Consider the following 15,113-nt stretch of genomic DNA (forward strand, 5'->3'; position numbering starts at 1 on the left):
TAATGTTCCAGGTATTCCACGAAGCCTTGCGAAATCGTCCTTCAATACGATGACGAAAATAACAAGCAGAATCTAGATTCGCTGACATTGAGCGTTATAATCCTTGATATGGTGTTTAAACTAATGCAAGAATTTAAAAACTCGTATGGTGAATTGATTGCCAAAGTTGAATCTGATGTTGCAAAACACCCAGACAAGATCGACTTATTGTTGGATGCACTTAAAGACATAAATTATCTCCTTAGAGCTCTAGGTTGGTAAAGGACATTATTCAATTCTTTCCGTGATTTTACTTGTTAGACCGAATTGATCAATAATTACTCTTTATTTATTATAGGACCATATGGTGCCTATCATTGCGCACATGTGTATATTCGCATCTTACAGCAAGCCAAGAGAGCAGTAAAACATCCTGCGTTGCGCGTTTTTCACAAATGCGAAAATCTCATTTGTGTCCAAGTTGGTTTGCTGCGGCTGCAGCGTCTTATGGAGAAACCATCATCTTCACGTTAAAAATTAAGTTTTCATAACTATAATTTAGATTTCCCCCTTTTCTTCCTAGCAGTGGTTACCCTATTCATCTTTTCATTTCCCAATTTTTTTTTCTAGCTCCAGTTCTATTTACTTTATTTTTATTTTATTTTTGTTTGTAAGTTGTTTGTCTCTTTTAGCCGAAGAATTTCGTTTTCTGCCAGAAATTCGTCTGCTACGAGGGGATGAACAACAAACCATTCACAAACAATAGACCATTTTCACGTTGCGAAAAGCAGTATTCATGTAGTCTGGCAACCCTGCAAGCCGCCATGTGTAGTCTTACTTAGCCTTGTTTAGGTGGATTTAACAAAGGCTAACGACTTTGAGGACTAATTTCTCCCATTAATTTTGCTACCAGGAGCAAAATTATTGTATCACGTTGTACGTCAGGATATTGCCAACATTTCAAGTGCCAAATTTTTAAGAATTCGCTACAACTAGTACTTGAAATCGTCGTTACAGTGAAGGGCTATCAACATTTGAAACAATAACAAACAGTCAACAGCAAATGGTAACTTTAAAAAATGTGTAATTTTCTTATACAACTTAAATTTCTTGTTATAATTAGAAATGTAAATGTCTTCTGAGGATGCAGAAGATCTTTTACATGATTCAGTTATTGAATTATTTAACTTATCTGATTATTCTTCAACTTTGCCAAACGATGCTAAAGAAAGATATGTTGCTAAGCTTAATGAAGTACAGTGTGACTGTCCTTCATTAGATTTGGGCGGCTGAAGTTTCAACGGGGTCCAGACCGAGGATACGTTGACGGATCCCGGTAAAAAATCTATTCCCACGTTAGCTTCTTTAAAGATCAAGATGCGAAGTTCTTCGGCCACCAGCATGCCATTAAGACGATGGAGAACGGATGGGATCCATACCACCTGTTTCCAAACAGATCCTGGCAGCGGATGAATATTGCAAAGTTCAGGCACATGATGCATTGGAATTTCTATCTTCGTTGAAGCCAATCTGTTGTGAATAAAATAAATAATTTGCCATATTAAAAAAGGACTTTAAAACACACTGTCTTATTCACCTCGGGACAAGGAAGTTTTTCCCCGTTATCTCGCGACTGACTTGCACGAGCTGCTGATTTTCATTAGTCAATATCTGGTTGTACTTTTTGGAAAAATAAGATGCGTAAGTTTCATTCTCTCTTTCTGGGAACGCAGAGAGCGGTGTCAAGTCTGAAACGCCATCCACGTAGAAGGGATTTTATGTCCCCAGCGGTTTATAGGACGGGACGATAACTGCGTCGACATACTCTTTCGGTTCGAATGAAAACTTGTTGCCCGTGAAAGGTGGCCGTTTTTCCCACTCGACGGTTGGTGCATTGATCATCTTTTCGACGAGAACAAAGTCCAGTTTTTCGGTTGCACTTTGTAGAGGGACAATGAGGTACTGCAAATCAGAGGCCTGTAGGTCAAAATCTAGTTGACGTTTCCACAAGAAAATCACGTCTTGGAAGATAAACTGATGAAATTTTTCGAGTTTTTCTAGCTGACTGTCGTCAAGGATGATTGAATCCACTCCACACAGATTGACTTGGAATTCCCCAGCTCGCGTAATCAAAGGTAACGGACAAATCGCAGGTATGACTTGTGACGTCAAAATGGCTAACTTTGTTTCCACGACGAATGGTAAAAATAGTTTGTTCACATCCAGGCAAGGCTTCATCAGCATAAAGTCTATCAAATAAACGAAGTTGGGCTGTCTCGGAATAGGTCGGCAATTCGAAAAACAAGCAGGAAAACGACGTTTGCAAATCGTGACGTTTCCATGGTGTTGAGGTACACTGGCATCATCTTCGATTGGCAACTCTTCCTCTTCTTCTTCTGGAATCAGCCGTGGAATAGGAAAGAGATGAACGTCATCCAGCTCTTTCAGCTTGTGAAGCATGATGCATGCTTTTAAAGCAACTGCTCTCTTGGCCAGACGTTTAGTTGGCATCACGTCTGCAATTATCTCTTCTCTCAAGGGCGAGTTTAGGGGAAGAATTAGACGACACTGGTATAAATCACCAATCGAAAATCCGTTGGTCATTCCACGATTATCATTTGGTAATTTTTTAAGAACGTCTTTAATATTTTTTAGTTGAGCGGGATCGGCTACGCTTTTATCAGCTTTCTTGGTTGTTAGTTTGGGGGCCAAAAGGACATTTGAATCTGACGAGAGCTGGCCACAGTACCTAAATGAACAAAGAAAGAAATATTAAAAAAATAATAATGAAATTTAATTTGAAGTAACACTGTGATCGTCAATTCGCTTTCTTTCCCTCTCTCCCTGGCTTTGGGACGTTACGAAGTACACTCGTAGCTTCAACAATGCATGTTAACCAGAGTTTCTTTACGTCACGTTTAGCACAGGAAACGCGAAGTTAATGACGTTGCATCCCTGCGATAAGGACTATACCTGTTGACAAGCGATATACTACTCAGTAAAGTAATACGGGGTCCGTCTTCACCGTAGGGAGCGTAGGGTGGAATGATTTCGCAAAATAGGTTGTCTATAACACTGTCCCGATCGTCTTCGAAATTTCCGATAGCCAAGAGCTGCTGTTCAATGCTATGGAACTGTGCCAAATTCTTCAGGTAGCTTTCCGTTTCACTTTGGCTCACCATCAAACAATAAAAGGCTTTCCTGCTCCTTGCTCGGCCTGAATTCATTAAATGCTTAATTTTGGCACATCAGAGACTAATTTTAAACTTGCTCATTTCTGTGTTAGGGTTCATAAAGAAGCCTCTTTGCTACTGGAACCATGTATCGGCGTGAAAGTCTACTAGTGTAAGAAATTCGCGAGTTTTCTGGCGCCAATAAGTTAACAATAATTTAAAAAAAACAAACGAATTTTTTTTCTGTGTGTCTTTTTGGTTTCCTTTAGAAAAAGGTAGATATTTACGGGCTCGATCTACCTTTGGCCTGAACGTATTCGCAGTAGGTTTTGATGTGGTCGAATCTTACAATTAGATTACAGGCAGGAATGTCAACTCCTTCTTCCTACGATAAAGGTGAAAAAAAAAACATTAAGAAAAACTCCTTCAAAACTGATAAAATTAGCTACCAGCACAGAGGTTGCCACTATCAGATTACAACGACCTTCGCGAAAGCTGGTCATAATCTCGTTTTGTTTCATGTTGAGAATTTTAGTTTCTTTCAGTGAAGCGTTTCGATCTAATGCCTGGCCCATTGTGAATAATGGCTTCATAAATTCCAAGGTTTCATTGTGTTTGGCAACATCCTAGTCCAAACAAAGAGATTGCGAATTTAGACACGGAACACAAATGTCTTGAAAAATAAAAGAGGCGAAAGACCTTCAAGAAGTGGTAAAGTACATTGGCCGTGCATCTTTGTTCGACAAAAATGATGGCACACATCTTAGGATTTACTCAAGAAAAATGAAAAATTTACATTCATTTTCATCAGTATTTAGTAAATATAGAGGCACCTTTGGCGTTCGTCGAGATTCTTTTCGGGACTAAAATTTCGAATAATTTCTAAAAGGCGGATCACTTTGGGATGTACAAACAGTAATAGGCGGTCCTTTGGCGAGAACTTGGCGAAATAAGGAGTACAGATTTCCCTGAATTCAATATTGATTTAAAATAGTTTACGTCACCATATTCCATACAGCGGCTACTTAATTTCCCTGCAGAGCGCAGAAACTTTGTTCAAATCCGCCAAAAACTGAGGAACTTTGACACGACTCTAGAGCAGTAAAACATCCTCTACGTTCTCCACAAATGCGAAAATCTCATTTGTGTTCAAGTTGTCTGCGGCTGCAGCGTCTTATGGAGAAACCAACTTCTTCATGTTAAAAAATAAGTTTTCATAAATATAATTAAGATTTTCCCCCTTTTCTTCCTAGCAGTGGGTACCCTATTCATTTTTTCATTTCCCAATTTTTTTTTATAGCCCTAGTTCTATCTGGTTTATTTTTATTTAGCTATTGTTTGTGAATGGTTTGTTGTTCATCCCCTCGTAGCAGACGAATTTCTGGCAGCAAACGAAATTCTTCGGCTAAAAGAGACGAACAACTTACAAAGAAAAATAAAATAAAAATAAAGAAGATAGAACAGGAGCTAGAAAAAAAAATTGGGAAATGAAAAGATGAATAGGGTAACCACTGCTAGGAAGAAAAGGGGGAAATCTAAATTATAGTTATGAAAACTTAATTTTTAACGTGAAGAAGATGGTTTCTCCGTAAGACGCTGCAGCCGCAGCAGACCAACTTGGACACAAATGAGATTTTCGCATTTGTGAAAAACGCGCAACGCAGGATGTTTTACTGCTCTCTTGGCTTGCTGTAAGATGCGAATATACACATGTGCGCAATGATAGGCACCATATGGTCCTATAATAAATAAAGAGTAATTATTGATCAATTCGGTCTAACAAGTAAAATCACGGAAAGAATTGAATTATGTCCTTTACCAACCTAGAGCTCTAAGGAGATAATTTATGTCTTTAAGTGCATCCAACAATAAGTCGATCTTGTCTGGGTGTTTTGCAACATCAGATTCAACTTTGGCAATCAATTCACTATACGAGTTTTTAAATTCTTGCATTAGTTTAAACACCATATCAAGGATTATAACGCTCAATGTCAGCGAATCTGGATTCTGTTTGTTATTTTCGTCATCGTATTGAAGGACGATTTCGCAAGGCTTCGTGGAATACCTGGTACATTAGAGATGACACGTAACATATTAAATTATTAAACGCACGTACGTACGTAACCATAGTTTTGGTACTATAAATTACAATAATAGTAACCCCTTCCTTACACCCATTATGGCGGCCATTTTGATTACGCGCCTAATTCAAATATAAATGCAATCTAAAATTAAAACCTAAATCGAAATCTTTTATGGCAGTGCAGGTAACCAATATCCAATCTCTCTAGACTTAAGCATGACAAAACACGATAGGCGAACAGAAATAATGTATTTTAAATGTGGCTCCAATTAAAATTTAAAAATTGAGTCATAAAAACTTTATCCATCGCTGCCATGCAATAAAAAATAGTAAAATCAAAGTAAAAAACAATTGATTTATGGAGATGAAAGTGCATCATTTATTGTCCACAACACACATTAAGATATATAAATTGTTTCAGTTACTTTAAAGACAATTTACTAAATAAAAATAAAATAATGTGATAAAGTAATTGGTATAACATGATAAATACTTTGATTGTTACCCTTGATAATTGTTGATAGCTCCTATGATATTAAGAAACAAGGGCCATCCAAAAGAGATTATGTCACCAGAGCTGTGCAGCAAATGGAGCACACAATCAACTTGCTTTTGCCGCACGTCTGCAAAACTGGTACTAGACAGCTCATTTAATGGCGATATTAACAACGTCTGCAATTTCGGTCAAATTAATAACGGATAGAGTTCGCTATTCTTCAACTGCCTAAACACAAATAGCCTAACTGTTTCGGATAGTTACCTGGTTTTCTTTTAAAGGGGTAGAATATTCATATTGAATTGCTTATATAACTAACGTAGTAATGGCCTCTATTCCCCATTCTCTCATGTGGTTAAGCTGGTGGATGATGACTTCCAGCAGGTGATTTGTTACAGGACGCCAAAGAACTTCTACCCTGTTCAGATTTACAAGACCAGTTGCCAACAGTTTTGCAACGGCAAAATGTGAGGGCTCCTGCACTAAATATAGAAGGAGTTCAATCTATTAGAATGCAATCTACTTTTATCCAGATTGAATTTGTACAAACCCTGTTAGTAAACAAATCTGGTAAAAAAATCTCAGATTCAATTAATTAGATTGAAATTATGCCTGTTTGAGAAGGTACCAAACTCTCGTGTCAGTTTATCAAAAAAAGCAAAAAAGCTGAAAAGGAAAAAAGAGTATTTAAAACATGTTTTGTACGAGGGAAACATAATATATGAATATGAAATCATGATGAACATGATGATATAAGAATATAATTATACCTTTCTCGACAAGTTTTCCAGCCGAATCTATAAATTCCATCGTTCTCTTCACGAGCAGTCGGCCCTTTTCTAAAAGTAATATATTTATTCATTTTAAATGACAGCAGGCCGCCATTAAAAACGAAAATGACAACAAACGAGAAAAAAAAACAATTGCCGGTTCAAATGCGACGGCGGCTGCTGAGATTTCGGGGGTAGGAGCTAGGGGCCTACCCATCACTGCGTGGCTTGAAAGGATGGTCACGTGTCCATCCTACTGAGCCAATGAAAACCCTGGAAATGGTGCCGTTTTCTGGTACGGACCTCTCCGTACGTACGTGGAGACCATGTTGGTTCGTCCAGTTTGAACGTTTGTTAAACAAACTGTTTGCTCATCGATATAACTAACTTGCTCTACTTAATTACTCACAGCCTCATTCGTCAGTTTTTCCGGAAGAGCAAATGGTTTCCGGGTTTCTGTGTGGCGAATTGGCGTCCAGGCCGTACCCTATCGGGAACTTCCTGAACGGAGTGAGGGCCCCTAGTGAATTCCTGTCATTGGAGCAGCCATAGGTATTTAAACTATTGATCCAGCAGCCGAAACTGGCGCTTTTCTATTTCTATTTATAAACTTACGACCAGCTGTTGCCATTAAAGGGTACGGACGCTGACTGGTAGTTGTTATAGAAGTTTTCACAAAGATTTCTTTACACAAACAACATATTTGTGAAAAACTGGCTTGCAATGAAGTTGAGTTATAGTTCCAAAGCTGCATTATGGGGATAGAAAGTCTCACTATAGAATTAGACAATCCTGTTGGAATTTATTTTCCTGGAGAGGAAGTGTTTGGAGTAGTTCACATCTCAAATGTCAGCAGTAAAATACTGAAAGATTTTAATTGATGTCTTTAAAAATTTCACTCGTTGTTACACTTTTAACTTTGGTAGGAATATACCTGGAATGTCAAGGCTATGCAAAATTTTGTTTCAATGAATTGAGTAGTGAGACTTACTATTCAGCTGAAGAAACTTATCTAGACCTGAAAATTCCTCTAATTACCAATGAAGGTATCAATTTATATATTTAGTTACAAGCAATGTTCAATATTTTTATTATCTTATATACATTAATTGTTTTACTTGCAGGCAGAGAAACCTTTGAACTTGTCAGTGGAGTTCACCAATTTCCATTTGTGTTTGTACTTCCAGAAAAAATTCCCTCTTCATTTCAAACTGAGATGTTGGAAAAATTTGGCTATGGCCATGTCAAATACTCAATCAAAGTAGTTTTGAAGAGATCTTCACGTCAAGCAAATGGAGAAACCTGCTACATTCCATTCACTGTTAGTTTACTTTTCAAAAATTATTTTGGAATGTCTCGAAAATACCATAAAAAATAACTTTTTTCTTAAGGGAGTTTTGAAGCCGTCATGGAAACCAAATTACGAATATGTCCTCGATTTTACAGTTAAAACCATTGTTGACTTAAATACAATCCCAAAAGCAGCAGTAAAATTATTTCTACATGATATGTTAACATATTTTTCAAAATTACCATCTTTTAAATTTTATTGATAGCTACCAACGCAATCAATAAAAACCAAGCCCGTTTTTCGTTGGTTTTGCTGCCGATCTGGACTTATAACGGTAACACTGTATCAAGACCGTACAGGCTATGTCGCAGGTGAAACCATTCTCTTGCATGCAGATGTAGACAACCAAAGCATGACAACATTGCTTGGTGCAACGGTTTTTCTCATTAAGGTAGTTTTTATTTTTATTTTGCTATTATTATTGTGATTATTATTTTAGTTTATTTAAAAATCTTTGGTGTCCTGAAGAGCGTTGATTTTTATACCCACAACAAATCCAAAACCTACGAATGCGTTTTGTGTGAACAGAAATGGCGCGGAAGAGTGTTCCAAGAAGTACCTCAAGTGTTCCCAATCGTCGTCCCTACAATGACACAATCCTATTTGCATTTTTGCTATATTATTGACGTCTCCTACAAAATTGAGGTAAAATGGGTCTGAGAACGTTGTAGTCTCGTGTTGAGTAAGTCATAGCTTTATTCGTTCCAGTTCTGACGTTCCAATTAGGAACGAACAATTAACCCTTCGCATTTAACATCTTTCTCTTTATAACTCTTGTGTAAAAAAACAAGCGTGTCATGGTGAATCGAGTTTGTTTCACGATAGGCCTACGGAACACCTTTACACCTAGACGTACAGTAGACCCTATGGTAATTCTTAATGGCAGACTAATGAGGATTAAAGACTCCCGTTATTAGCTTATTTCTTAATTATACGTTAACAATAGTAAAACGCCTTAATTATAATAACACTTGAGTTTTTAAAGTGAAATTACGTGAGGAAAAATGTCCATCAACATAGTCCTACATGTGATAGTAAACGTATTCGTATAGGCCTACGTACCGTACGTACCCAAGGAACGTCCTCAGATCCTATCAAGCCTAATTAACTAAATGTTTGTTCACGACTGCAATCTGCTCAGTTATCACGACGTATGTCCCACAAAGGATGTTTGATCGTTGGTTTACTTCTTGGATACACAGGTGTAGGATTGGCACTTGAATGCAAACATGAATTTTAACATTTTAGCAACTTTCAACGATTCATATTTGACAATGAATAAAGGACTTTTTTCTTGCAATTAACCACTAGGAAAAGGAAAAGATTGAATCATTCGTTACAGCCCAAGTCACATCTTTCTGTGTTTTCTTTGTCTCGATGTCGTCAGCCAAATCATTTGGAATTAATCAGTTAGCGGATACATCGGGGTTAATTAATAGATAGTTTAACTAGTTTTAAAATTATAATAAGAGTTTTACAATTAACATTCTATTGTGCATATTGTTTTAAAGAGAAATTGATATTCACGTTAAGGATTGCTGGTCGGTCAACATATGCTGCTCCTAGCTACTACACCGAGTCACCGAAATACAACACGACCAAAGCGCCTGAATACTACACCACAGCATCCTACTACACCACTACATATGCTGCGCCGACCTACTACACTGAAGCTGTCAAGTACTAATCAGCTCCCAGCTAGTACACTGAGGCTCCCAAATACTACACCACTAAGGCACCGGAGTACTACACAACGACTTACGCTGCACCAAGTTACTACACCGACGCCCCCAAGCTGCTGGGGCGTCTATGCTGTCCCCAGCTATACTACTAACTACTACTACCGCTGCTTACTACACCGAAGCAGAAACAACCAAGTACCACGTAGCTCCGACTTACTACACTGAAGCCGCTCGGTCTCACTACAGTGAGCCCACTTACTACACTGAGACCCCTCAGTATTCCTCCGCCCCGTCTTACTACACCGAGTAAGACGGGAGCCGCATAAGTGGTGGTGCAGTATTCGGCCGCCTTTCTAGTGTAGTATTTTGGAGCCTCTGTATAGTAGCTAGGAGTGGCATATGATGTGGTTTAGTATTCAGGTGCCTTGGTGGTGTAGTAGTAGTACTGTGCAAGTAGTAGGTAAGTAGTGATAATGCCATTGCAATGTCAAACTCTAACTGGAATCGTAGGATTGACAATAATTGTCATAAATAAACAATAAGGATCCTACATAAGATTGTCGTTGCTTTTTCAACGGGTAACTGATTGAATGATAGAATGACAAAGGACATTGCTTAATGCTTATACGGGTAAATACAAATCTAAATATTGAAATCTAATTGTAAATTGAACTCGGCGATTAATATTTGCGCTCTCGTTTCGTGTAACTCTTAGCCGATGCATAAACTCATTAGTGTCGACATCGGCCGCAAGGTGATATGGAGGATTCTATTCTTGCATGTCATTAACGGTGTTGATGCGTGATGCCACACCCTTAATCGTGAGTGCTAGATAATAATTTGAAATTTTAAATATTTAATGAAGTTTTTTGTTTTGTAATCAAGTCGAATGATATTCATCATTGTTTTCCCGATAATGTTCATTTAAGACATTACGTCATAGTTTCTCAGAATTTAAATGGGAGTTAGTTTATGTCGGAAATTGCCCGATTGTGTTATCAACGTGGTTTGGTGCCTCAATTCACGGTATATAAGAGTTGAGTGCATTGCCATGTGTAGCGGCACTTGAAATGACTGGGTATGGCACCCTCCCAATGTTGGGATTGCTAGTAACCAAGAGTCTGTAAGCAAATACAACTCGAAACGTCGAGCGTTGGTATGGGATTGGCCACCATTCCAATGCAAGGCTGAATAGAGAGGTAAGAGCTATCAGCTGATGTCATGATAGATCGGATCAATAGCTGTACTATACGATTCGGTCCATCGTGACAGGTCTGGAGGATACTAGCATGTCATTCAAGAGCTTAGCGCAACCATTTTTTTCTTTTTTCTTTTTTTTCACAATTAAGGGAAATTGCGCAAACAATGAACTCTAGCTGCTAGTACCCAATTTTGAGCATTGACTTTCTACTTGACATTTTCAATGGAAAACTAGGAAAACCCACGATAGCGATGGAAATACAGCATGAGAGGATCTTCGCTACACCACACAGTGCAATAGAGGCGGGGTAAGAAACTGGAAATTCGAAAATGTTCAACTTCAAGATGCCTTTGGGCAAAAGCAATGAATCAGGGTGGCGGTAGGTATTCTAAAAATGAACGCGTGAAGTGGAAGTAAACCAGTTACGTTGGTGCCTTCAAACTGACTCCATCGTCGGCAACATATTGCATCGGCAACATATTGCATATTCGGCTGTCAATCATGCGTAAGACAAAGTCGTTCATTCATTTTTGCATTTTCCAGCAGCCCTACTAACTACAATGTTTCCCCCACTAGTTCATTGTATGGATCGATTACTGAACTGTTTAATTTTTGAATTTGTAGGGGACTACGATGTCATGCTGCTGTTTGCTTTTGCCATTTTGATGGCTACATCGGCGGGTACCGATGGGTTTGTCCTCATCTGGACACTAGACTACACAACCCTTACGCCCTACTACACTACCTCGTATGCTGCTCCCTCTTACAGCACCAAGGCTCTCGAATATTATACCACACATGCAGCTCCCAACTACTTACTACACGACCAGAACGCCCAAATACTACACGACCATATACTCCGCTCCAACATACTACACTCAAGCCATTAAATACTATGCTGCTCAAAGGTATTATAGCCAGGATCCAATTTACTACTCTATGCAACGTACGCCAGTCCCATCTACTACACCTAGGCTCCCTAACATTAGACCACAAAGACTCCGGAGTACTACCCACCCAAAGCCGAAGCTACACCCTATTATGCTGAATCAACCTGCTATACTGACGCTCCGAATTATTATTCTGCTTCTAGCTAGTACCCTCGTCCAGCCCCAAAATACTATTAGAGGATACTATTAGGAGATTTATTCGAAAATCTTCAGCTTCCCAGGCAGACACCTATTCACAAAGCCACGGGAGATAGATGATATAAAAAATTTATGAATAAAAAAATGGCTGATCTAAGGGTAGCCACATATATCTATAAGATCAATACAAATCGTGCGTTTTATTTTACTCAAATCAGGAAAGTAAACGGAAATTAGCTCAATTCTAAAATCATCAGATGGTGGTGACAAGCAAAAATTCTGAAGAACAAGTATATCAGCATATTGCGTTTGTTTCTACGTGTCGAATACAATCACTACATTGCAAGGACCATGACCTGAAATGCAAACCAAAAAAGTTAGTCACCCACAAGGCGGTGATCGCCGCTTTCAAAAGTAAATCGAAAGACAAAATTAAAGGGGAAGCGACACACCCAATTTTTTGTCGGCTATGTAAAGCCGTCGGAAGGCGATTGAAGACATCAGTTGTTCAACTCTCCAACAGTTCTCAACATGAAACTAGTAAACATCATTTCTTTTGATTTGTGTTAGTTTACAATTGCATCGCTTATTGAAAAGTATCGTTTTTTTTCCCCACAGTTTGTCATCGCCACTTTCTTTGCTGTTACTGCCGCTGCACCTTCTAGCTACAAGCTGGAATACAAAGCCCCCAGCTACCCTGCTCCAAGCTACCCTGAACCCAAGTATCCTACTCCTAGCTACCTCACACCAGCCTACCCAGCATCAGCCTACCCTACTCCCAGCTACAACAAGGATAACAAATACGCCGACATTACCATCACCAGTCAATCAGACGTGCGCAACCTTGATGGAAGTAGCCAGTGGAGGTAAATCGATTTCTTGCTTAATATTCATTAATTGAAAGATTTAAGAACATGAAAAAAATGCAATTATTTCAACTGACAGCTATGCTCAGTCTGACTACACAACCCGTGAGGAGTCTCAGGTTCAGAAGAAGATGCAAGGAGTCACCTACGACTCTTACGGTAAAGAATCGTACGGTGAAGTCCTAGGCAACACCAACAAAGGATCCTCTTACTGGGTCTCTCCTGAAGGCCAGAAATTCACTTTGACCTGGACCGCTGATGAAGCCGGTTTCCAGCCTAAAGGTGATCACTTGCCCGTCACTCCCGTCCACGTCTACGAACTCCCAGTCGCCCCTGTGCACATCCCTTTCAACGGCAAAGGCTATAAGATTTATTAAATTTTTTCAATCCTGGCTAAACATATTATTTAAATCCATGTACCTAATGAACTGACACTCTTGTGTTATCGGTACGAAATACATGTTAATATGAAGCACAGACTATCCCAAAAGTAAAAAGATGTGAGAAAAGAGTGGGTTTGTACGTCGTATCGGTATTAGATTTAATCCGCGTTTCATAATCGATGTGGGCACCTATAGTTTCTCCATTTACAGTTTTTTGTTTGTTCCCAATGTAACCAGCCAACGTAGTCACAATCCAACGTTATTCAAACTGTCCTGATCCTTACGTCACTCTTTCATCCATCGTCGACCAGCAATTAGTATCAGATACCGGTATTAAGTTACATCACTCATACAGCATTTCGCAGTAACGGTGCTAGCGATCCAACACACCGCTACCACTCGTTGTGCAATGTAGGACCACACTCAAGACACAATAAAAGGAGTGCCTTGTAACACAACTTTATTGAAAGCAAACTTTGACAGTACAGAAATTGGTATGCATTCTGATAACAGGAAACTTTTCCTAGTTAAGGTGAAAAGACCGAATGGTATAGTGATAGTTGCCTTTCTGGCTTTAACTGATACTTTTTTTACTGTGTAAGCTACAGGTTACCTTTGTTTTGTTTGATGCCCATTCAGTATGTTGTTTGCTCATTTTTGCCTTTGAAGTTATTTTAGGAACTTATAAAAATTATTTTATTATACTCGAAATATTTGGATATTTCGAGGGCCACAGGTACGTGCCATCTTGAACTGTAATTTTTTCTCAGGCTGCAAGGTTCTTTGGTAGAGTGAGTGATTAGTCGATGTTTGTTAAAGCAAGCAGTAAGCAATAAAATATAATTTAATTTAAAACAAAAAACAAGAAAAAATGAATTTGTTTGTTTTTGTTTTTGTTCTTCATTTTAAATAAAAATAAGCATTCAAGGAAACTAATATTATCACCTCTCTTTCTCTTCTTGTGCCCAAGTAGAAAACATGCATGATGAGCACTGCGGAAGTAACATAACACATTTTACAAAATCAACTTAAGTTGGGCGCCCATAGCCTAGTGGTTATGGCGTCTGTTGATCATCAATGACCCTAGATGAGGCTTAGAGAGATTGAAGCAATGTTCATGGAAACATGGAACATGGAACCTGAACTTGGGGCGCGAGTCTACGGTCGATGATCAACTTTTGCCAAATTAACGAAATTTAAGAAATAAATAACACAAAGGCAGTGCATAGAATTAAGCAACGTAACATAACAATCTAACAATGTCAATAATTTCAACTAATAACACGCACTGGTAGATGATAATACATGACATCTGTCTAGGTGATCTCCTATGGCGACGGTTCAAATCTTGACACATGCCCCAAAATATTTTCAGCTTTAAGTTTCGTTTTAAGTTAATTTTTAGATTCTTTGCGTGTTTGGGATTGTGAGGATATGCTTTTTAGAATTTTCTTGGTATGCAAACTGAATTAACTTGAGAGAAACATGTTGCACTGTACTACTAGAGAACTACACTACCTCATTATAACAGTATACCTGTACGCTCTCTACCTGACCTCAGGTTAAACCATCAAATCTATGACTGCCGAGTGCTCAGTGCTGACGTGTACTTCTTTATTTTAACATTTTTACCTTAAGCTCCACCGAATTCCTTATGGAACTGCTTGATTTTGAAAACTTGCTACTACGTTATGTAATTGTACTAGCGTTTTCGGGGATTTGAGATTACTGATTTACTGAATTTTAGAATTTTTAAAATGTGTTAAATGAATTCCTATCATTGGAGCAGCCATAGGTATTTAAACTATTGATCCAGCAGCCGAAACTGGCGCTTTTCTATTTCTATTTATAAACTTACGACCAGGAGTTCGTCTCGTATCTTGCTAGTGATCAGTTGTGTCGTATTTTTCTCGCCAAAATTTTTCTTTCTCTTTTTTTTCCTTATTTTCTCTTCCCTAGCCCTCTTACCTCTTCCACTCTCCTTTCCTTCCTTTATCCTTTGTAATTTTCGACCCGTCTAGACCTCCTCTTTCCCGCTACA

At 38.5% G+C, this 15,113-nt stretch overlaps 2 protein-coding genes and 1 pseudogene across 2 annotated transcripts; 2 read left to right on the forward strand and 1 right to left on the reverse strand.

Moving 5' to 3' along the window:
* Window positions 1–1,094: 1,094 nt before the first annotated feature.
* On the reverse strand, window positions 1,095–3,983 carry LOC123474261 (annotated as a pseudogene).
* A 3,120-nt stretch (window positions 3,984–7,103) lies between these two features.
* On the forward strand, window positions 7,104–8,300 carry LOC123474534 (arrestin domain-containing protein 17-like). The gene is made up of 6 exons (XM_045176746.1): window positions 7,104–7,356; window positions 7,428–7,547; window positions 7,626–7,822; window positions 7,893–7,988; window positions 8,058–8,243; window positions 8,292–8,300. The coding sequence occupies exons 1-6, from the start codon at window positions 7,257–7,259 to the stop codon at window positions 8,298–8,300; spliced, it is 708 nt and encodes a 235-aa protein (XP_045032681.1). The 5' UTR covers window positions 7,104–7,256.
* Window positions 8,301–12,233: 3,933 nt separating this feature from the next.
* Window positions 12,234–13,168, forward strand: LOC123474091 (larval cuticle protein LCP-22-like). The gene is made up of 3 exons (XM_045175930.1): window positions 12,234–12,363; window positions 12,442–12,689; window positions 12,769–13,168. Exons 1-3 carry the CDS (start codon window positions 12,355–12,357, stop codon window positions 13,064–13,066), a joined length of 555 nt encoding a protein of 184 aa, XP_045031865.1. The 5' UTR covers window positions 12,234–12,354; the 3' UTR covers window positions 13,067–13,168.
* The last annotated feature ends 1,945 nt before the right edge of the window (window positions 13,169–15,113 follow it).

The sequence above is a fragment of the Daphnia magna genome, linkage group LG7 (assembly GCF_020631705.1).
Source record: "Daphnia magna isolate NIES linkage group LG7, ASM2063170v1.1, whole genome shotgun sequence".
Taxonomy (NCBI): Eukaryota; Metazoa; Arthropoda; class Branchiopoda; order Diplostraca; family Daphniidae; genus Daphnia; species Daphnia magna.